This window comes from Grosmannia clavigera (assembly GCF_000143105.1).
Source record: "Grosmannia clavigera kw1407 unplaced genomic scaffold GCSC_97, whole genome shotgun sequence".
In the NCBI taxonomy this organism is placed as follows: Eukaryota; Fungi; Ascomycota; class Sordariomycetes; order Ophiostomatales; family Ophiostomataceae; genus Leptographium; species Leptographium clavigerum.
Window position 1 is genome coordinate 1,493,753 of NW_014040560.1, and position 21,818 is coordinate 1,515,570.

Here is a 21,818-nt window from a genome sequence, read left to right on the forward strand (position 1 = left end):
TACTTCCTCTGTCCCAGCGCTACTGGAGGGGCAAGACCATCAAATTCGCTTCAGCGTTTCGAGCTCCATCGCTCACAGTCAGCGTTCCTTTCTAACACATCCATCCATCATATTTGTCATTCAGTATTCAGCTAACTCGTCACAGAATAGATATGATACAGTAAAGTACACCAGGAAATAAAGGAAATAAAGAAAAATGATTTCATAAATACTGCCCATATGCGGTACGGAGACATTGAGCGTGGCTGTGAAGCTTTCTCTTTTTTTGCCGTCTAGACACCACTGACCACCAAATACAAAGGAGATTGCAAAGCCGTCGCTGGCTGAGAAGCATAGAGATGATTTGGAAAGGAAAAGGGACAAAAGAAAGAAAGCTGCATATGCAAGTACTAGGTCGTGGGTTACTGCCCACTTCTCTCTAGGCGCCACGCCTTCCTCTCACGCTGCCAAAGTTAGGAGGCAACGGTGGCAGTGCGCGGGTCGGTGGTGGAGCAGGAGGAGGTCCCTCTGCTAGTTGTGACATGCTCCGTCGTCGGTAAGAAAGAGCTTTCTGAGGCGTGGAATGGGCACGCAGGTGTACATTCGAAGCCGAAGAGCGCGGCACATGTTGCTCTCGTCTTTCAAGAAAGCGACCGCGGGTGGCAGCAGCTCTGCTATCCGCCGCATCAATCGGCCTCTCCGGTAAAGACAGCTTTGTGGACATCGACTCCGTCGGCCTTGGCAAAACCTCGCCGGCTTGTGCGAACATGCTCGCACGCTTGTGGTGCATACGCTTTGCGTCACTTCCGACTATCAGAGACCGGTTTGATGACCGACGGTGTAAGTCCATGGCTGAGCTGGGTCGAAAGCTTTCTTTATGCGAGTTTGCTGGAGAATATGTGCTAGCGGTTGCAGGCATCGTGCCTCGGGTGGGAAGAGCAGATGTCTTGACCCTAGCTCGCTCCAGCAAAGCCTCAACGGGACTAGCAGCAAGCACGTCTACACGTCCACGAGGATTCTTCATCCTGCTGACATCGACCGAGGTCTGCGTTGATGGGCCCTGTTCTGTGTCGGCTGACAGCTCAAAGGAGCTAGGCAGAGATGACGTATCCTGAACATCAGAACAGCCGGGACGATCAGAGTCTGTCTCAAGCGCGGCCTGCGTGACAATCCGAGACAATACAGGAGATTTGGATGGAGGTGAGGGCTGGTCGGGAACGACCGAGAGCGGACGAGAAAATGCCAGAGACGGCGGTGGCAGCCGACGCGTGCTAGACCTCGAAAGAGGCAGCTTTTGCGGAGGAGCTGGCAATTTAGTCTGTGGAGGTGCCGAAGTTGGTGCACCCAATGGCACAATCGACTGGGTTTGACCCAGTGACGGGCTTTTCAGAGCCACCGACGACCGCGTAGATGATTTGTGTGGCACACTGAAGTTTGGGATAGCTGGCAATGGCATTGTGGGAGACACGCAGAACCCGGGGCTTTTCGGCGTTTGTACTGGAGACAGGACAGACTGAGAATGTGGCATTGGCATATTTCCGTTGCAAAAGACGACGGTGTGAGACCGCAATGGTGGCGGTGCCGGCTGGGCTAGGTGTGTAGGTGGTTTGGGATGGCCGGCCGGCATCGGGAAGCGGAAATCCGACAGCCGGTCGCTCTTTGCTGATGTCTGAATGGGTAGGCCATATTTGAATGTGACAGCTGTGTTTGGGTGCGGCCAGGCCTCCTTGGGGCTATCGGCCAGTGCCGATGATGGCTCGTCGGCATTGCTGCTAGTGAAACTGTCACAGATAGGTGAGCATGGTGGGGACGAGCACTCAGATGTCACAACGGTGCGCTGTCCGGACGAGATGAACGAAAGGCGATTCGCGCTTTCCCGCAAGCTTTCAAGTTGACGCCCATCCTGCGAAACCAGGCTATTTGTGACCGACATGTCATCAGCGGACGGATCTGTTTCCCGAGATGCCTTGAAGACAATCGGGGCTTCCAGGTGTATATCTGGCGTGGGGGAGTCGGTGCCCAGAGCCGAATCCAAGCGCCACGGTGATGAGGCCATGTCTTGTGGAGAGATTGCACGAGAGAACCGTTCGGGATCGCGCACAACCAAGGCTCGCTGGCTGGGTTGGCCCTTCAACTGGAGAACACGATCGTTGGCCTTGGGGTTTCCGGTTTCAGACAAGTGCTTTTTACCACCCAAGTGCTCGATCTCACGTCGCAGTGTGCTGAGCCAATTCTCCATGTCTTCCGCGCTCTCAAAGACCATCAATAAAGCGGATGCGTGCCTTCGTTCGCTACGGAAGGGCAGGCGTGAAAATAATGAGCGTGAGTCGGGAGTCAAGGGAACAGACGCTTCCGTGTCGGAGCAAATCTGGAGAACCCAGTGGCGTCCAGGAATCAGGTCGCTAGCAAACGCTGCCGAGTCTTTGCCAATATGTAGCATTTTCTCTGGCAGACGATCGAAGGACCCCTCCCCGGCATACTGAAGGAGGTAGCCCGATGTGACAAAGACATAGATCTTGCTAGACCAGTCAAGCTTTGTCGATGACGCAGACGTGTTCCGGCGGTGTCTCCTCTTGGTCTTATCAATACCTCTATCAGCTGCAGCAATGTCACCGGCAGCGTCAGCCAACGACGACTCCCGCACAGAATTAGCGGAGCTGCTGGTGCCCCCACCGTGATTGCTCTGCAGCCGCGTGAGGACCTCAATGGATGTAGTACATGCAGGAAGCCGGGCATGTTTGATGGCCTGGGGATATGCTTGAAATAGTGGAGGCGGGTCCCAGGTGGCAAGGGACCCTCGAGCTGACCGTGACGGAGGCGACGGGCCCTGGGTAGAGGTTTTTCTGGGTTTTGGAGTAGACGAAGCAGCCACTGGAGGGGGAGCAGTAGGCAGTTTGGTACGAGGCTGAATGGGTCGTCGTGCTTGTGAGGCTGGAGTTGTGGGGGTTCTTGGTGTTTTTATTTTTGCAGCTGGGCCTGTTTCCACCTGTTGCTCCCGATCCGGCGGCAAGCTGATCTCTGATCGGGTGGTGCTGGGGGAGTACGGCCAGTTGCTTAGGTCTGCAACGGAAGCACGCACATTCTGGCTGGAGGATTTGTTCCGAGAAAACAGGCCGCGGAGACCGAGTCGTGACTCTCTGCGGTCGAGCTTGTCAGCTCGCAATGGAATCCTGTTGTCGTTTCCAGCGGCGGTGTCATCAATTCCTGGCGGACGAAGCCTCCGAGTCTTGCTGGAATCCTTATGCAGTGTCTCCGGCGCGGGAGTAGATTCGGGAGCAACCTCAGCCATAATTAAGTGTAGAAAGCCAGGCTTTCCTTCTCTGAAGGAAAACCTAGACAGCTGTGCGTGTATATTGGTAAGTTTTTAGGCGGACGTCGCAGGTGGATGTGTGCTGGCTGGACAGCATTGAGAGGCGCCGCAAGCTGAGGAACCAGAAATAACAAGGAGTGAGAGGACGAGGAGAAGAAGAGAATGCAAAGACGGGGAGAATGTGACAGTAAAACCCGGCAGCTTCGTAAAGAAAGGTGTTGCTTCCCGTACACACGAAACTCTTACAGCGTACGGGTAAGAAACAAGCAGGGGTGAGGAAGGAGCGCAGGGTCGAGTTTAGAGCGACAAGGGTCGCCAGCGCGAGCGCGTGCTGGCGTGTGCGTGTGAACAATTGCGGATAGACTACGACGTATTTTTGGGGCCCTTGAACCCTGAACTGGGGGTGTCCGTCCATGCTTCGGGAGGGAAAGCCAAGACGGTCAGGCTGTTTGGTGTGATGAGATCCACACACTAGCAATAACGGCAGGGGAAATGAGAGTCGAGGAAAAAAGAGAGGAGAAAACAAGGGGTGTGCTTTCCTCTTTGGGCCCCGCGGCCCTGCAAGGAAGGGTCAGTTTCGGTTCATCGGACGGAAAGAGCAAAGGGTAGAAATACGGCGATGCAAGAAACGCCTCTTATAAGTTTGTGCTCCGCTGTCGAGATGTCTCGGACAGATTTGCGGATGCGGAAAGTGCGAGATGAACGGGACGGTCGAAGACGAAAGGAGGTCGAGGAGCGGTTCCGTGGAACGACAACGGAAACACCGAATTACTACGTACGGCAGCGACGTCCGGGTGGTTTACTTCTCCGTATGTCTGGGCGCGAATTGGACAATGGCCAATCGGAAAAGTAGACAGCATATGAGTACGGAGTACTCCGTAATGTGGAATAAAATGGAATATGGCTTGAATACGAGTAATCCGTACTCCGTACTTTGTTGCTATAGACAACAACTTGGAATGTGCGCGTACTCGTAGTGCAGGCAGTCTATTTGAACGACTCACACTATTTCAGGCAGTGGAAATGAGGCGCCGAGAGAAAAAGAAACTAAGGGGGGCGCAGACAGAATAAGAAAAGAAAGTCAAGAGCGACAAAAGCAGTAAAGCGTGCGGGCGTCGGCTGTTTTGGTCTGGTAAACATTACCAGTTAACTGGATTAACATCTTGATGCAATTTCGGCTGCTGCCAACTACGTCGTATGCCGGCTGCACCTCTGTAGAGTGATCTGTCAGGATAGTTTACATACATAGTACCTTGCATCTTACATGGCATCTTAATATATTTCAATATGCGGGCCGCCCCTAGAAGAAGAGTACAGTACTCGTACTATGCACAGCGAGCGCTGATTCGTACTGACAAAGACTGTACGAAGTGTTTCCTCGCAAGACGGGCTAGGTGGAAGTACGGGCCAGAAGGCAGAACCTATAGCAGGGCTATTATAGGCATCTGGCTAACGTAGTCGTGGAGGGTTGCCGTTGCATTTTACGACGTGCTAACAAGCGGCCCTGTCAATCCAGCCACACAGACGGTGCTACATAGTACCGACGCTTTTTCTCTTTCTAAATAAAACCAGGGCATGTTGCTATACTTGGACAGCACCCCGTCTGGATGTTCCGTGCATCCTACGACGTAAGATACGGAGAGCACTGCTCCACACTGCCGTCGGAAGGGCGGAAAGAAAACGGAGACAGGGCAGGCGAAAACGGTCTTCCCCTGTAGGAAGGCTATGTAAGATAAGATATCTTACGAAGTACGGAGTAGTGCGTGTACGCTTCATCTTACACGAATCTTACGTATCTTACAGAGTGAGACACATAAGATACATACATACAGAGTACACGCCGTAGTTTGTCCGGCTCTTCGTTCCACTAGCGCTGGCGCCTGCTGCCAGGCCTAGTCGGTGCCGTCTCGTCGGACCATTTGACCCTAAGCCGCCTCCTTCAGGGATGATTGTGGGGAAGGCGAGACCTGACTACGGTAAGAATCAGCAGATCAGCAGAGAAACTTACGACTGCAGAAAGGTCTCTTCGTGCAGGTCGGGAAAGCGCATTTTTATTAGTATCTGGGCGTGGGTCTCATACGCAGACCCTGGAGGCCTTACTGTGTGCCATCTCAAGGACAAGGAAAAGAAAATGTGGGAGAAAAAAAACTCTGCAAAAAAAACGGGACACCTGTTGACGTCCCCTTCTCCATATTTGTAGGCTTGTACGGAGTAAGATTGGTGGAGAAAGTCAAACATGCTGTCAGGGACCGATTGCGCACGGCACAAGTGACGACTGTGCAGCACTTGAAACGGCCAGCCTTCAGCCTCGTGTTCCCCTGTGCGCTCCCACCCTTGGCGTTTCATCGATCTCCTTTCCGCGGCTGCATATGCCCCATATAGCCTCATATCCGCGAGACAATGGAAATATCTAGCATCCGCGTTTCGGCGAGCAGTCGTTTCGCTCGCATTCGTACTCGGAAGCTGAAATCCACTCACAGCCGATGGGGTTTGCGCACAAGTGGATGAAGAGTGGCGGCGAGACACAAGGCCTCCGGGCTGTCTGAGATCAGCCTCTGGAGCTAGATCTAGCTGTAATGGGATATTTGCTTTTTCTGCTTCATACTGATATTTCCAAGATCTTTGTTCCCCTCTTTGATTGTGCGGTACTCTACGTGAGGTATGTATTGTTATCATGGCTAGTATACGGAGTAAAGAGGCGGCGAATTCTCTTTTGCGAGCAAAAAAGCTCAGATGCAAGTCTTAGATGCCGTCAGCGCCAACCAATTGATACAAACGTTCGTCGTTGTGCAACCCCGACTCAATATCGGAAGATATACGGAGTACAATACCAGAAAGGTTTAGCTGAGAAGCCTCTCATTCGATTACCGGCTGTTGTTGTTGCTCCTGCACAACGACAGACAGGAGGTTTGGAAACATTGGCGAACCGGGGATTTTGAAGGAGAGGGGGCCGCCAAGTTTCGCGCCCCGGGCGTGCGACCTCCTGCAGGAACCCGCAGCCACAAGCGGGTGGGATTTGTTTTCGGGTCTGAAGCTCGCATTTTTGTGCATACATAGTGGTGCATACAACGTAGTGCGGGCTGTAAATGGTAGCTTGACGGCCAGCAGGACAGCCAGTAAGAGCCATGGTCACGGAGGTGACTGAGATCTCAATCTGGGTGTCACCCGGGAATTGTACTCATAGTAGAACAGCGTGTCGGTCTATTCCTGTTAGTTGCAGACATACCGGAGCAATACAGTGGCAGTGGGCCACCAATAAACGCACTCCAAAAGCGCCATAACCACATTTGATTCTTGTGAATCGTTTTATGTTGAAGGATTCTGTATATGCCTCCGAGATGTCTTGCCGGCATGGTTGAGTTGTTTGCCAGGCAAGTTTCACCCGTTTCCGGCGCGTTATTGGTAAGAGAAGATACATAGTAGTTGCAGGTAGTTCGACCCTTTGCTCAGACTGCAACTGCTTTACTGCCCAAGAGTTGCAGACAGTTGGCATTTGGATAGTTGCATAACGGACAGACCCAATTGAGGATTAGCGCATATTAACTTTGTTTTTCCCACTCTAGATCCAGAGCCTCGACAACGATCTTGCTCCGGACATTCTCGCGTGCCACCCCCAGTGCAGTGGAAGCAAGCGGCCAATTTGCCGTGAATGGAATAATACAGCCGTGCACGCACACTCTTGTGCTGCCGCGCCAAAGAAGCCCGTCTGCACACACTCAATAGGGAGCCAGAAAAATGCCACCACACGGCCGACAGCTCGGCCTAAAGGCGCCGGACCTGTCTGCAGCATGGCGACGACGGCCGATGCCAGCTCGGCCGGGATGGGCGATCCTGGCTGGCCGCTCGGTGTCGAATGCAGCAGCTGCAGCAGAAAGGAGTTCGTCCTCTGGCCATCCTCTGCCCGAAACAGACTGGAACCAATTCATCTCTGTCGGTACGTTTTTTTGTCTTTCTGTCTTTCTGCCCGTGACGGCGTATGCTTTCTCCTTCCAGCCGCTGATGAGAGCGGTGGCAGACCCAGACGCCAGTCGAGACGCGGCCGCTGCAACCGGCACCTTTACGCTCGCGGTCAAGGACAACATCGCCACGACCGGGTCCGGGCTGACGACGACGTGTGCCTCGGGCATGCTGGCCGGCTATGTGTCGCCCTTTGAGGCCACGATCGTGGGACAGCTGCGGACCCGCGGTGCCGTCGTCGTCGGCAAGACTAACATGGACGAGTTCGGCATGGGCTCGCACAGCGTGTACTCGCACGCAGGGCGGGTGGCTGCGGACACGACGAGACAGGCTGATGATGCGCTGTCGGTCGGCGGCAGCTCAGGCGGCTCAGCCGTGGCTGTGCGTCTGGGCGACGTCGACGTGGCGCTGGGCACCGACACGGGCGGCTCCGTCCGGCTGCCGGCTGCCTATGGCGGCATCGTCGGCTTCAAGCCCAGCTACGGCATGCTGTCGCGCTTCGGCGTCGTGCCGTATGCCAACAGCCTTGACACAGTTGGCCTGCTCGCCACTGATGTCGGTCCTATCCAGCGACTGATCGTGGGCGAGCCCGGAGGGCTCTGGCAGGAGGCCGACACCGGCTGCGACCCGACGTCGCTCTCGCGCTCGACCCGTCTCCGTCTGGCTGCCCAGAGACAGGGTTATGGAGGCAGACAGGAGGAACAGGGCAACAGAGACGTCAGCCAACCCCTTCTCGGGCTCTCCTTTGGCATCCCGCTCGAGTACAACATCGCCGAGCTGGACCCGCGCATCCGGGCAGCTTGGACGGCGGCGGCCACGCGGCTGCGATTGCTCGGCGCCAGCGTAGCCGCCGTATCGCTGCCGTCAACGCGTCATGCCCTGTCAGCTTATTACGTGATCGCGCCAGCCGAGGCGGCTTCGAATCTGGCGCGCTACGATGGGGTACGTTATGGGGGTAAGAGTGGCCGAAGTGGCCAGACTGGTCAGAACAAGAGGCAGAACGACAGTCCAAGCGACAGTCAGAACGACGACAACAACAACGAAGACCCCGTCCTCTATCAACACGTGCGTGGCGCCGGCCTCGGCCCCGAAGCTCAGCAGCGCATCCTCTTGGGTGCCTATGCGCTTAGCTCAGCAGCACGTGACAACTACTTTTTGCAGGCGCAGCGAGTCCGCCGGCTGGTGGTGCGTGACTTTGACGCCGTCTTCCGGCTGGCCAATCCGCTGCGCGACCCCGATGCGGAGGCCGGAACCACTGAGACCAACGCTGGTGCCATCAACCTGTCCGACCTGCCCGAGGGCCTCCCGCTGGCCGACCGTCGCGGCCCCGCCCAGGTCGACTTCCTCCTCTGCCCAACAGCACCGACACCGGCTCCTCGGCTCGCCAATGTCGTGGCGGCGCCGTCACACGTCGACGCCTACATGAACGACGTCTTCACCGTGCCGGCAAGCCTGGCCGGGCTTCCAGCTATCAGCATCCCGGCACCATCCACTGCCACCACCTCGTTCTGTCCTGGCCTGCAGCTGGTCGGTCAGTTCTGGGACGACGCCCGGCTGCTGCGCGTGGCCGAGACCCTTATGGAGGCCGCGTTTGAGCTGCCAGAGGACCGCGAGGCCCTGCAGCGGCATCGATGGACAGGCGTGGCAGAGGCTTAAAGGCACAGGACACATGTCGCCGGCTTTCCATCATAGACACGATACAGTGACATGCGACACAGTTCAGTTGACACAAATGGCAAACAACATACAGAAACCAAGCAGTAGTCGCATTCTCATTGCCTATACAAATGTTATTCATCCCTCAGACGCCAGCCCTCCCAAACCCCCAAACCTCGTCCCAATCGACCCGACCACACCCACTTTGTTAGTAGTTTCCTTAGTGTCCTTTTCAGTGGGTTGCCAGACGCACCTGGGGAAAAAAGGTAGTGGGAAGCATCGCCCTCGAAAGAATAAGCGGCATTGCAATATGGAGGCCTATGAGCTGCGCCTCTCTCCCTCTCCGCCGGCGAAACCCTCGCTTCCTCCCTTGCGGGGATCCGACGAGAGCAGCTCGCCCGCGCGAGAGAGGGAAAGAGAGCGCAAGGCACTCCACGTCACGCATCGAACTAATGTGTTTCCCCCTCTCCCCGTAGGAAGAGAGAGACCACGAAGCTTCGCGAAGGCCCTCCCATAGGAAGGAGAGGTCCCCAAAGGGCCCGTCTCCCCCTGCGTTTCTGATGCCAATCGCATGCGCAATCTCGATGAGACGAGATCGTGGCGCAAAGCCCTTTCAGGCAAGCCGATGGCCCGCCTCCGAAGAGACGGACAATGGCATATATGAAGCTGTTCACCGACTTTTTCTCATGCAAGATAGAATGGTTGAAAAGCCAAGGAAAGAAGACGGGAGAGACGTCTGAAAGAGAGCCGAAAAAGGGACCGAGTGTTGGAGCCAAGCCGACAGGACGGAGAGGAGCCCTCTTCCCGCAGGCCTTCCGACCCGCCCGTCCGATGCCCGGAGACGACGCTCCATGGGACTTTTACTCTGAAAGAGAACCGCTCCCGATGGGACAACAGCCTCGTCGTGCCCGCAACTCCTAGAACACCCTCGGCTGTCTTCGCTCTGGGGAGCTCCTCGTCCTCTCGACTGTGGCCACTCAGGGCTAGGACGTCGCCAGCACGTTCAAGAGTAACATTGACATGACCGGTTCTTCGGCTCAGCGGTCACGGAATCAAGCTGCGCTTTCTCGCAATGCCTGCCCCAGGACTGGGCGTCCAGAAGCCTCGGGTGACTCCCCATGCTAAACTGCCGCCTGCCGCAGCTCGGTTCACCCCAAACACGAAAATCCCCCGGTCCCATCGGAATGGCTCTCTCTCTTCGTTCTCTCCCATCATCGTTCCCTCGACTTTTCCGTTTGGAGCATGGAGGCGTGACGTTGACGAGGGCGATGCTTCGCAAAGAAAAAGAGGAGAAAGAAAAAAAGGGAAAATTGTGCCCGAAGAGCTTTTTATTGCAAGCTGCAGTGACTAAGAGTGGGTCTAGCGCATGCAGCAAAGCTGTTGAGTCACGCCAATCAGTGATGAGCGGGGCTAGGGAGCTCGCACAATTTTCTGCTCGGCTTTTGGAGGGACAAAGCGCCTTCCTCTTAGGATTGCATGCCGATCCAATTCTTCAACAAGCAAAGCAACTTGGCGCAGCGGAAGCGCGCCGGGCTCATAACCCGGAGGTCCCTTGATCGAAACGAGGAGTTGCTAATAAGCTCTTTCTTTTTGTCTTTATTTTGTTTTTTTTGCTCATAACCCTTTTCACCTGCCAGTCTTCACTTTATAGCATCCCGCTTTCCCAGACTCCCACCAAAATCTTATGGTTTCATTCTTTGAATAAGAAGACGGCCAGCGCCAGGATTCCGTATCTGGTCGAGAGTTAGAAGGAACGTAATCTGGATGACAAAGGAGTCCTTACAGGCACAGAAAGACAAAACCGCGAAAGTAGTCCACCTGGTTGGTCGTCAGGATGGACGTCGCCCACACGCCGCCAGCCAGGATGGACACATCAAAGGCACTGAAGTCGAGCAGCAGCGTGTGGCCGGCAGTCCAACCGATGACCACCAAAACCGGCAGCGTCAAAAGGATGGAGCTGGCGCCGGCGCCGTACGTCAGATGCACGGCCAGGCTGATGTCACGGCCGCCGCAGCTGGCCAGCTCGGCTGCCCGCACATCGCTGTAGAGGTTGACGATGAGCGGCAGCAGGATGCTGGCTACAAAATGGCGGCGCACAGACGAGGCGGCCGCTGAGCCGGTCCGTCCCGACTCCTCGACCAACGGATCGATGCTGGTTACGAGGTAGTGGCTGCAAAATACGGCCATTGCAAAGGCAGCAGCAAAAGCGACAGTCTGCGTGATATTTGCTGCAGACAGCCGTGACTTCCGTGACTGCTCACCATCTGTCGTCGTCTGTGTGTTACCCTCAGCCTCCTTCCGTAGCAGCGGCCACACACCCCGTTGCTGCTGCACAATCGTCGCTGCGGCCTGACGGCTGCGATCGTCGTCGGCGAAATAGTCACGGTGCGTCACGCGGCGGAATAGGACCCAGACCACGTAGACGACCAGCAGGATGACCGCGGTCCCGTGCGAGATCCCGCGGATGGCGGCCGCTGTGGCGGGGCTGACCTCCGTGTTGATATCAGCCTGAACGGCATCGATGCTCACGACGACACCGTCGCTGTTGAGGACCGCCAGCTCTGTCTGTGACGTCATGACGTAGATCATCGCCCAGGCCATGATGACGGGCGAGGTCGAGATCAGCGTGAGCTTGACCAGCTCAAAGGCCGTCTTGCTGACGTGCTGAGCATAGCCCTCATTGTCGGGCTTGAAGCCGCCGAGGAAGAGGGAGAGTCCGGTGCCCTGAGAGAGGCGGTATGTCAGCAATCTCGACAAACGGCAGTCTTGTTGAGGTCGCGACTCACTAGCAAAATGTTGTTCAGGACGTTACCAATGACAAACGACTTGGCAACATTGATCTCGTCGGACACGAGCGACACGATGCCGATCTGCAGAGCTCGCGGGTCAGCCTGATCATTCTGGCGAGCTCGTGAGCAGCTTTCAGTACAAACGCACCATTGTGGGAAAGATGCTGGGGAGTATCTCGAGACAGGCGGCTGCCAGCAAGTTCCGGTCAGCATGTGCCAGACACATGCGCTCCAGCGCCGTGCTGACGAGCACCTCGAGGCCGGCCAGGCCGAGTGCGCTCAGCGCAAAGACGACCCGCGATGGCCAATGCAGCGCGCCCACGACGATGGCGACGGGCGCCAAGACGGCCAGGCCGCAGAAAAGCTCGGTGCGGAACCAAGACCAGCCCCGGGCAGCGGCACTGGAGTGCGAGACAGCGATGGGGTCCGCACGCGCAATCGGCGACGGCCCGGAAGCAGCGACAGCTGTGACGGTCTGGGAAAGCAGCACAGTAGTCGAGACTGCCGGAGTCTTTGAGTCTATCCTGCTGTCGGACGTTGTCGTCTCAGACAGTGAAGAGCCAGATGAGAGCGAATCTTTGCAGTGCATGTGTTCAGGGTTTTCGGCCTCGCCTACAATTCGGTCCTGTCTTGGATATTGCCGACGACTCCAATGCCGTCCTGTCCCATCGCCATGTTCTGTTACGGGTAATATTGGAAGGCGGCCAAACATATCTTCGCTGTCGGATTCGGTGGTCTCGATGTGACTCTGTATAAGATGGCAAGAAATCAAAAGCGGGAGGATTCAGTTGTTGGACTCATTAAGTAGTCTGTCACGAAGGCAAGTTTATCATCAGCCTCGGAGGGCGCTCGCCTCCCCCTTTTATCATGGCTGTGAAGGATGGCAACGTGAGGCCAACGCTGAGCTGACATTGTCGCAGGCGAGGCTGAGAGGATAAGGCGGACAGCAACAGCCATTGCAACACTGGTTAGGTGCTATAATGTGTACATTTTGTTTGGGTTGCGCCTATTTGGAAGTAGTCTGGTTTTGCGATGCTTGCACTGCCCCGGCCACAAGCCACGAAGCGGGAGGCCAATGAAAAGAGGGACGATGCTTGGCTGGCCGCCTCGTTTTGCGATGCAACAGTTGTGGTCGCCTCGGGTTGTCTCCAACTGAAGATCACGATCTAGGAAAGATGCACGGAGACAGCAGTCCAGGCTACAACGCTTTGGAAGCAACGCGCCTGTCGTGCCTTCCATCTGCTTCTACGGACTGCGTGTAATATCGCATTGGCTGTGGCCGCCCTTAACGCCGAAACGCCCAGGAACGAACGGCCTCCGTTCTTGTCCGGGGCTCCACGTGTGGCAAATTGGTGCTATCGGATTGGCCGGAATGGTCGGTACAGAAACGCTTCGACCTTTTGACATTGCCTAGACTAGACTTTTCGCCAGTTGACCCGCCTATTTTTTTCTGACATTGCCGAACTGTCAGTGTCCATTCGGCGATCTCGACTGAACAAACATCACCGCGCATTACCACCTTTCGCCTCACGTCTCACCTCGTCTCACCAGACTTCACCTCACTACCTCACCTGACCACCTCACCTGACCACCACCCTCTTCTCAGCCATGGCTCGCCAACGTTCTTCTCGGCCCGTCTCGCGCGCCCCAGCGCCTCAACAGAGCCGTCCGGCGACTACATATGCCGCACGTCCGGCACCACCGCCGTCGGCTCCCGTAGCCGCTCCGGCACCCCAGATGGCTGCCCCGGTGTCGCAAGGGCCGGGTCTCTTTGGTCAGATGGCGAGCACAGCAGCGTGAGTGAAGAGTGCAGAGAGAAAGAAAAAAAAAAAAAAGAAAGAGAGAAAAAAAAAAGAACTGCTACAGTGTCCATACTGACTAGACAGTGGCGTCGCCATCGGCTCGTCTGTCGGCCACGCCATCGGCAACATGTTCGGCGGCGGCTCCTCCGAGGCTGCCCCCCAGCAGCAGGCGGCTCCGCCACCGCAGCAGTACGCCACCTCCTCGACGGCCCAGCAGGAGAATTGGGGCCCCAACTGCTCGACTGCCACCCGGTCCTTCACCCAGTGCATGGACGAGCAGTCGGGCAACATGCAGATCTGCGGCTGGTACCTCGAACAGCTCAAGGCTTGCCAGGCCGCTGCCTCACACTACTGATCGGCCACGCTGTGGGAAGGATACCAGGACGGAATCGGAGGACGGTACCGACAGAAACAGGTTCCCAAGACACACTTCTCCTCTGCTCTGCTTCCAATGTTTTCCATAGATAGCACATCTCCCTCTCCGGACATTCTTAAACTCGGAACTGTATTCTTCCCTCCAATCACGCTCTGCGCTCTCTCTGTGTGTCTCGCTGCTCATTTTTCAAAGCGAAAGGTATTGGTTGATATCATCAGCTACATCTCAAGGCCCCCCTGGGAGCATAATTCGAAGGGAAACTCGGCGCAAAATTACACGATGATATAGGCATATACACGAGATGTATCGGTCTTCCCTCTAGGAAAAAAAAATCCCTGAACGTGTCCCTCCGTCCCGGCGAAAGCTGTGAAAATAAGAATCAGGTAATCCAACAAGACACGTCCCCCGTTTTCTCAACTCAAGTAATATCGATGAGACGCCACATGTCTCCCCTCCTAAAGTGCAGGTGTGCTGGCATTACTGGGATAGGCGTGACAGCGTCAGCTGCGGCGGATTGCTGCTAACACGCGTCGTCTCGAAAGTCTCCCCGATGCCCGGCAATTCCGACTTCCGCTGGCTCTTCCAGAAGTCCAGCGCCTCGACCACTTCTTCTCCACGCTCATCCTCATACGCGAAGATGATCTGTAGGGTCAGTATGATGTACAATGCAACGTCATAAGCACACAAAAAAAAAAGAATCCCCAAAACTCACTTCGTGCGTGCTGCAGTGGAGCATCCGGATGTTCTTGTGCGGAACAATGTGCACTGCCTTGGTCTCAATGTGCCGCAGCTCGATAAAGTTGGGCTCAAACGCGAGGATCCACGGGTATGACAGCGCAAAGCTCTGTGGGTTGCCCTCCCAGTCGATCTGCCAATCTGGCCGCGCCCGCCATCCGTTCCGGTTGACAAAGAAGGAGAACTCTGAGTAGTTGAGCAGGAATTCACCGTTGAGCCGCTCGATGTGGATCGGCCGCACATTTTCCTTGCGCGCCACAAAGTCCAGCGACGTGTCCGCTTGGTCGAGCAGCGATTGCGTCTCCAGCGTCATCAGCGACACCACCTCGAATCCGCGCGCCGACGCCACACACAGGCTCGACTTGAGGAAGTGGATCGACGTCGACTCTGTCGGGATGTAAAACTCCTTGAACGGCTTCAACTCGTCCTGGCCCGCGTTGAACATCTTGCCAAAGCCCTTCTTGCCCTTTGCCTTGGCCATCGTGTCGTTCGGCTGGTACACCTTGACCGTCGTCGAGAGCGCCGACGACTTGACGCAACACACCAGATGGTTACCCAGGCAGATGCCTGTCTTGAAGAAGCTGCAGTGACTTTGGATTTTCTTCGGCCGCTTCGCCAGCGTCGGATCGTCCGGTCCCAGCGCTGCCAGTGCCGCCAGCGGGAACGACAACAGCGTCCGGTTCGACAGCACCAGCAGCAGCTGGTACTCTTCCAGCACGTCCACCTGTGTGACCGACTGCGTTTCCACAACCCGCCGCGGCATCGATGGCTCGCGCGACTTCCGGTCCGCCACCCAGATCCCGTTGTCCGTCCCGTAGATGAGCTTCCGCCCACCGTCTGCATCACATCGTTAGCATATGTCCATACGGCCCACACATCCGTCCGGCACGCCTTACCATAAGGTGCCGCGCAGTTGACCTTGTTGATGGCCGTCATGAAGTTGGTCGGGATCACCGTCGTGTTGAGGAAGTCCGCACGGGCACGCAGCCGCTGCTGGGCCGTGTCGATAAACTCGAGCCACTTCTGGCGCGCAGCCTGGTTCGACGCATAAAGCGTCAGCTCATATCCAGCCTTGCCGAGATGGCGGAAGGTAATGGGCCAGCCGTCGCCCTTCTTTGCTTCCGAGTTGCCTGCCCGCAGCGGCAGGATGCTGCTTGACGACCGCTTGACCGCTCCTTGCTTCGGTATCACCTCGTCCATCTCCTTGATCGCGAGCAGCTCCAGCGGGATGGGCCGCCGGTACGCCTTGAGCTTCTCCACCTTGCCCACCTGCTTCGTCCGTACAAGCAGCACCGCGTGATCCAGCAGGTACGCCACGATGTCTGGCGGATCGGCAGGCGACTTCTTCAGCTGGCTCTTAAACACCAGCTCGCGGTTGGCCTCCCGCAGCTTCAAGTCCACCTTCTCGTTGGGCCGGAACTCCAGCTGCTCGTCTAGGCGCCGCAGGTTAAACCGGTTCTCGGCCTTGCCCGACTCCGCATTGACCCGGCTGAGCAGATCGCGGATGATGACCAAAACGCGTGGGATGTCCACCAGGTCCGGATTGTCCGCCTCCGTATACTTGAGTACATTTTCAAGCAGCAGCGGGTAACGGGCTAGACGGGTCGTCGGCTTCGTCAGGTAACCGTTGAGCTCCAGCTTACGCGATTCTCGCCGCCGCTCAATCTCGTCCACAAACCGGCTAAAGGCCGGGTTGCTGCTGCGCTCGTTCTCAAACTCGTACTTGGCCTCCAGCTGCCGCGAACCGTATCGGATGAAAGGCTCGAACAGCGGCGCAAACTCTAGGAATATATCGCCCACGTGGTGCACCACCGGGCTCTTCTGCTGGCGCTCCGTGAGCGACTTGGCGAATCGGGCGCTGACTGCCCGGATCGCTGGCGGGTCGATGATGTTGCTGAAGATGGTGCTGACAACATGCATGCGGCGGGCAGCCGGGATAGGCGACGTGGATGCCCGCAGTGGCAGAATCCAGAAGTCGCGCAGATAGTCCAGGTCCTTGACGAAGTCGCGTTCTGTGTAGAAGATCTCGGATATAACCTCCTGTCGCTTCTTCTCTCGGTCGCTGGTGCTGTCTGCCACCTCTTTGGGCACCGAGTTGATCCAGAGCTTCTGCTCGTCCGTGACATCCGCGTCGTCTTCGCCGACCATGGCCCCGGTTCCCTCTGCACCCTGCAGTCCAGGTCCCATCTTGAGGTTGAGCCGCGATACTTGCTCCAGGCGTCGCGGGCACGCGATGGAATAACAGAGCTGATCGCGCGTACACGTCGGCGAATAGCACTCTGACAGCAGCACAAACACACCGTTGACGCTGCTGCTTGTATTCTGACTAGAACCGGACTCCTCGTTGGCCATATCGTCGAGGTTTTCACGGAACTGGTACATCTCATTTGTCGAGTCTCTGAGCCGGTGTTCGTATGTGACATCGTGGAAAAACTTCTGCGCGTCGAGGGCGCGGCCCAGAAGCAGAGCTAAGTTGCGGTCGGTCGTGCGAATAATAAAGGACAAAACGTCGACAGCTTCGGCACCGCTAAATGCATTCTTGTACGAGAGCTCGTTCTTGGTGCGGTCGCCAATGACAATCTTCTCCCGGAAGACTTCGGCAACGCGAGACAACAGTGCCGGGTACACAAGAGGCGGACGAATCTTGGCTGTCGGCGGGCGCTCGCCGTTTTCAGACCGCGCTGCAATCGATGGTGCCAGCGTCGATGCCATGGACATGGTGCGTTCAGATATGCTGCCAGCAGTAGCGCTGCTGGGAATATGGCCACTTGTCGTTGATGCCATGCTGGTCGTCCTCGTCTGAGTACCGGGCGCTGCCGGCATGGCTTGGTGGTAGTGTTCCTGGTGTCCATGTTCGCCTTCCTTCTTGCCCGGCGAGCCCGGCATTCTCCGGTTCGGGATAATGCGTCCGCTCATCGTCTGATGCGCATCCCGGTCAGGGTGCGAGGCAAACCCTCCAGTCATGGACATCGTCCGGTCTTCGGGGTGGCGGCCAGGCACAACACGACCATGGGCCGTGGTGTTGGATTGCAGGTGCTGGCCCGCACCGCTGCCAACATTGCCAGCTCCATACTGCGGTTGGCGTCCAGCCTGGGCAGGCATTTGTTGGTACGGGGTTGGTGGCGCTTGGTACATGGCCTGTGGATTCGGCCGAGGCATGTTGGCAAGGGATTGCGTCCGGTACGCGTCCGAGTTCAGCGCCGGTGCTGGTCCGTTGCTCTGGTAATAACGCTGGGTAGGAGTGCGCAGGTCTGGCGGTCCCCCAGAGCCTGGTGGACCTCCTCGGTTTGGTGCCGCAGGCATCGGAGCACGAGACTCTTGTCGGGGCGGCGGTTGCTGGCCGGGAAACCGTCTCATTTGCTGCTGCTGCTGCAGATACTGGGCGCTTGGCGACGGCACAGGTGGACCGCCTGATGTAGACCGCAGCCCGGGTCTTGCATAGTAGCCCCCAGCGCTCAACACATGTGCCAAGCTCGAGTCCATCGTCCTCGTTCGCTCGTAATGCTGTTCGTTGTACCCAGGTCCCAGTCCACCTTGTCCAGGCACCATCCCTCTTTGGGGAGGCGGCCCTTGTCGGAGGGAAGCAGTTCTTTCATTATCGTAGCCACTCGGTTGTGCATATTGAGGACGCTGCTGGTGTTGTTGGTGTTGTTGGTGCTGTTGGTGCTGTTGGTGCTGTTGATGCTGCGGGTGCTGTGACACCATCAGATCAGGCGGAGTCATGGATGTCATGGTCTGGGAGCGTCCGGCTGGAGGAGCAGCACCGAATATGTTGGAGAAGGCGGCATCTCGCTGGTAGTTTGGCGCATGTCCTGGTGCGTGCCCCGGCGCATTGTCGTACTCCTGGGACCGCGAAGGTACCGGCCTACGGCTAGACGACGGATAGTCCACCATGGCGGCAGTTGGGGCTTCTAAGATCCGTCTTCAGACTGTCTGTAAAGAGCTGATTAGCAAGGCTGTGGATTAGGTGCTGCTGAAGGGGTATGAGCTGTTGAAGCTGAAAAGTGGGCAGGAAGAACTCGGAACGCGGGAGAAAAGCCCAACATGGCTAGAGAGCAAGCAAACAGATCAAGCCGTTACAAACGGCACAATAACACACCGAATCTGCGTCTGTACACATATGGAGACCAGAGAAGTGTTCATGGTGTCAAATACACCGCCCGAGTAGCCAGGCTCAGCGGTGTGTTGGGGTGTGGTGCTCGAACTTGTATGCCCCCCTGTTCCCCCCCCAAAAAAAATGAACTCACATCTGCTAGGCCCGGAGGCCACCAAGCCGACCTTGAAAGGAGCCTCAGCGAACTTGGCCGCTCGCAGGCTCGTCTTGTCTTCTACGCTTGGGAGCTGTCTGGCTGTTCCACAAGCTAAAAGAAAGAGCGGGGATTATATGGAGTAGCCAAAGGCGCTGACGTCTTTGCTCTTGGACGATCACCGAGACAGGGCAGATCCCTTCATCGACGGATGATGGTCGTGTAGAGCTGGGATGTAGCGAGCTGCAGCACAAGTCCAGACCACAGGAAGGGGGGCAGAGGTGCTGAGACTGATGCCACACGAGGCCGGCCTCCCGTCTTGCTCCGCGTCTTTGGCGGATGAGTAGCGTTCGGAGAGCTTCGAGATAAACGCGTATCAGCCAGAACGCTTCAGCGAAAGGGGCTTGGAGGCGAGAGATGAATCAGTGAGATGGCGTCTTGTTTGAGGCGGTGCGGCTATGTTTCTCCTGATTTTCCCCAGCCGTCGAGCCCAATGTGACGTTGTGGTCTGGTGATACTAAACAGGAGATGGACCGTTTCTCGGCAAGGGAGGGAGCGGTGGACAAGGCAGCCAATCCGATGATGCACGAGGGCGGTTGAAGAGCCGAGAGGGATGGAAGGAGGGAAGGCTGTTGAGTGAGCGCTGCAGGCTTTGGACACGTCGAGATGCTGCGGAGATGGATGAGGAGACTGGGCAGGAGAATTGGCCCCTTTAACTCGGGGACAAATTTTCTCGTAATGGCGCTAGACAACGAAGATAAATTGGAAATCGATCCACAAGGGATTGTGAAGAGCGGCCGTTTCTAAAACCGTAGGGTATGGTGTGAGAACTGAGACGGCCAGGGCGAGCAGAAGGAGAAAGGGGATCAGAACAGAAGGGGAGAGAAAAGGAGGAAGAGGGAGAAAAGCAGCGTACTCAGCACTAACCCAAGATTCAACGGCCGCTCCGCGAATCGTGGGGGGAAGAGGAGGAGGACGGGCGAAGATCTGAGCAGGTGCTGCTGGCAGGATGTCCTCGTATGTGGAAGAGAAGACCTGACCCAAATCTAGTTGTCGTTGGGGAGGGGGGTGGATAAGCGGACGGGAGGGAAAGCGGTGATGTTTGAGATCGGGAAATGGGGCACTGGCGGAGAGTCGAGTACGTATTACTGCACAACTGCATTATATTCACGTATGCGGTATTATAAAACGCGTGACCCACATTCTACTCCGCATAACCCATACTGGTGTTTAATACAGGTCTCCAGCAGCTGCTACAGCAGCGTTGACTGGCTTGATTTCAGTCGCCAAACAAAACCTGGTTCCTGTCGCCTGGACGCTTCCGCTCACCCATTTCTGGGCCGTGCAGAAAGGAGAGCGGCTGGTGCCCTGTTTTGGCCGAGTGCTCCTCTTGGTCTTTGCTACCTTATTAGTCTCCTTTTCCCTTTCCGAGTCAGTCGCATCGTTATATGCATCGCTCGGCACGTGACTACGTCTCTCTACAACCAATTGCATTTAGTCGTTGGCATACAGAGTGGGGCATGAGAAACAAACCACGCATTGGTGCTCAGTGCTTCTCCCACTGATGCTCTATGCTGTGCTGGTGGGTCTCAGAAAGCTGTCTTCTCTCTTTCTCCCTTATTTTTCTGCCTTGCACGGAAAGCTCTCGCAACAAGGACGACGCCAATCGAGATTCTCCATCGCCACACCTCGGAGCACTCGACTTATTTGTGCAGCGCTCCACGTTCCGCTCTTTTCAACTCTACTGCCATTGTCGAACGCCCTTCCATCTCCCGATTCCCATCTCTCCCATCAGCATCGTCACCAGCGGGAAACGATGGCAGAGTCGGTGCTTTCTCCCAAGTTCGCGCCCTTCTTCGGCATGGTACGGCGTCCCTCTGTCCTGCCGCTGCCACCAAAATGACCTGTACGCCAGCTAACGTCCCCCTTCCACGTTCAGGCCGGAATTGCGAGCGCCATGATCCTAGGCTGTACGTCATGTTTCCGAGCTTTCCCTCGTCCGGCAATCCTTGACAGATGCTCGATATCTCTCTGCGCCTGCAATTCATCTGCTTCCTCCCTGCAGTGACAATGGATTCTAACATGTATCTTGATCGCTAGGCGTAGGAGCCGCATACGGCACGGCAAAGTCGGGCATCGGTATCGCCGGCGTGGGTACCTTCCGGCCAGATCTGATTATGAAGGTGAGCCATGCGTTCTCTGTCGCGATAGGCGACTCTTTGCTAACGCAATGTCTTCGTCCTCCAGTGTCTCATTCCCGTCGTCATGTCTGGTATTATTGCCGTCTATGCCCTCGTCATGGCCGTGCTTATCGCACAGGATCTCGGGCCTCCCAGCTCCGGCTCTAACTACAGCTTGTTCAAGTAAGCCAAGACCCAGCTCGGGCAAGCCAATAACCGCTACAGCTTGCTGACATGCTATCTTCTCTCTTAGCGGCTTCATGCACCTTGCATGTGGATTGTCAGTCGGCGCCACCGGACTGGCAGCCGGCTACTGCATCGGCGTCGTGGGCGACAAGGGCGTGCGAGCATACATGGAGCAGTCGCGAATCTTCGTGGGCATGGTGCTGATCCTTATTTTCGGCGAGGTGCTGGGACTTTATGGGTACGATTGTCCACTGTCCACTGCCCTTTCCCTTTATATCTAGGCGCTTGCCTCTTCCACGCTGATCTGGCTAACCAAAGAATCAGACTCATTGTTGGACTTATTCTGAACACCAAGAGCAAGGGCTAAGGCGACACCCTCAGAGACGCGCATTAAGATTATATTACATGCCAAGCATCAACGCGTGGCATACGCAAGTTCCAGATAGCTGGATGTACATGCTATCCACTGCTTCATGTATCACCCACGGCGGTCAAAACGAGGGGGGGGATGGGGGGGAATAAAGGGGATTAATCGTGGGGGACCCTGTCCCATGGCTGGATAAAGAGTCAATCCAGGAAACGACGGACGCATTTCACACAC

The 21,818-nt window shown here is 56.4% G+C and overlaps 6 protein-coding genes across 6 annotated transcripts; 3 read left to right on the plus strand and 3 right to left on the minus strand.

The window, feature by feature from the left end:
- Positions 1-418: 418 nt before the first annotated feature.
- CMQ_4367 (peptidase family m20 m25 m40 protein) lies at positions 419-3,268 on the minus strand (the record flags this gene model as incomplete). Its single annotated transcript, XM_014312523.1, has 1 exon — positions 419-3,268. The coding sequence occupies one exon, from the start codon at positions 3,266-3,268 to the stop codon at positions 419-421; it is 2,850 nt and encodes a 949-aa protein (XP_014167998.1).
- A 3,756-nt stretch (positions 3,269-7,024) lies between these two features.
- Positions 7,025-8,902, plus strand: CMQ_4444 (glutamyl-tRNA amidotransferase; the record flags this gene model as incomplete). Its single annotated transcript, XM_014312600.1, has 1 exon — positions 7,025-8,902. The coding sequence occupies one exon, from the start codon at positions 7,025-7,027 to the stop codon at positions 8,900-8,902; it is 1,878 nt and encodes a 625-aa protein (XP_014168075.1).
- Positions 8,903-10,592: 1,690 nt separating this feature from the next.
- Positions 10,593-12,280, minus strand: CMQ_4763 (calcium ion transporter; the record flags this gene model as incomplete). The annotated part of the gene is made up of 4 exons (XM_014312919.1): positions 10,593-10,635; positions 10,686-11,626; positions 11,689-11,772; positions 11,840-12,280. 4 exons carry the CDS (start codon positions 12,278-12,280, stop codon positions 10,593-10,595), a joined length of 1,509 nt encoding a protein of 502 aa, XP_014168394.1.
- A 1,019-nt stretch (positions 12,281-13,299) lies between these two features.
- CMQ_4540 (chch domain containing protein) lies at positions 13,300-13,848 on the plus strand (the record flags this gene model as incomplete). Its single annotated transcript, XM_014312696.1, has 2 exons — positions 13,300-13,487; positions 13,578-13,848. The coding sequence occupies 2 exons, from the start codon at positions 13,300-13,302 to the stop codon at positions 13,846-13,848; spliced, it is 459 nt and encodes a 152-aa protein (XP_014168171.1).
- Positions 13,849-14,346: 498 nt separating this feature from the next.
- Positions 14,347-18,498, minus strand: CMQ_4902 (Rho guanyl nucleotide exchange factor; the record flags this gene model as incomplete). The annotated part of the gene is made up of 4 exons (XM_014313058.1): positions 14,347-14,511; positions 14,582-15,441; positions 15,501-18,108; positions 18,307-18,498. The coding sequence occupies 4 exons, from the start codon at positions 18,496-18,498 to the stop codon at positions 14,347-14,349; spliced, it is 3,825 nt and encodes a 1,274-aa protein (XP_014168533.1).
- A 2,169-nt stretch (positions 18,499-20,667) lies between these two features.
- Positions 20,668-21,584, plus strand: CMQ_4300 (vacuolar ATPase proteolipid subunit; the record flags this gene model as incomplete). The annotated part of the gene is made up of 6 exons (XM_014312456.1): positions 20,668-20,715; positions 20,791-20,821; positions 20,952-21,034; positions 21,099-21,214; positions 21,285-21,455; positions 21,542-21,584. The coding sequence occupies 6 exons, from the start codon at positions 20,668-20,670 to the stop codon at positions 21,582-21,584; spliced, it is 492 nt and encodes a 163-aa protein (XP_014167931.1).
- Between the last annotated feature and the right edge of the window lie 234 nt (positions 21,585-21,818).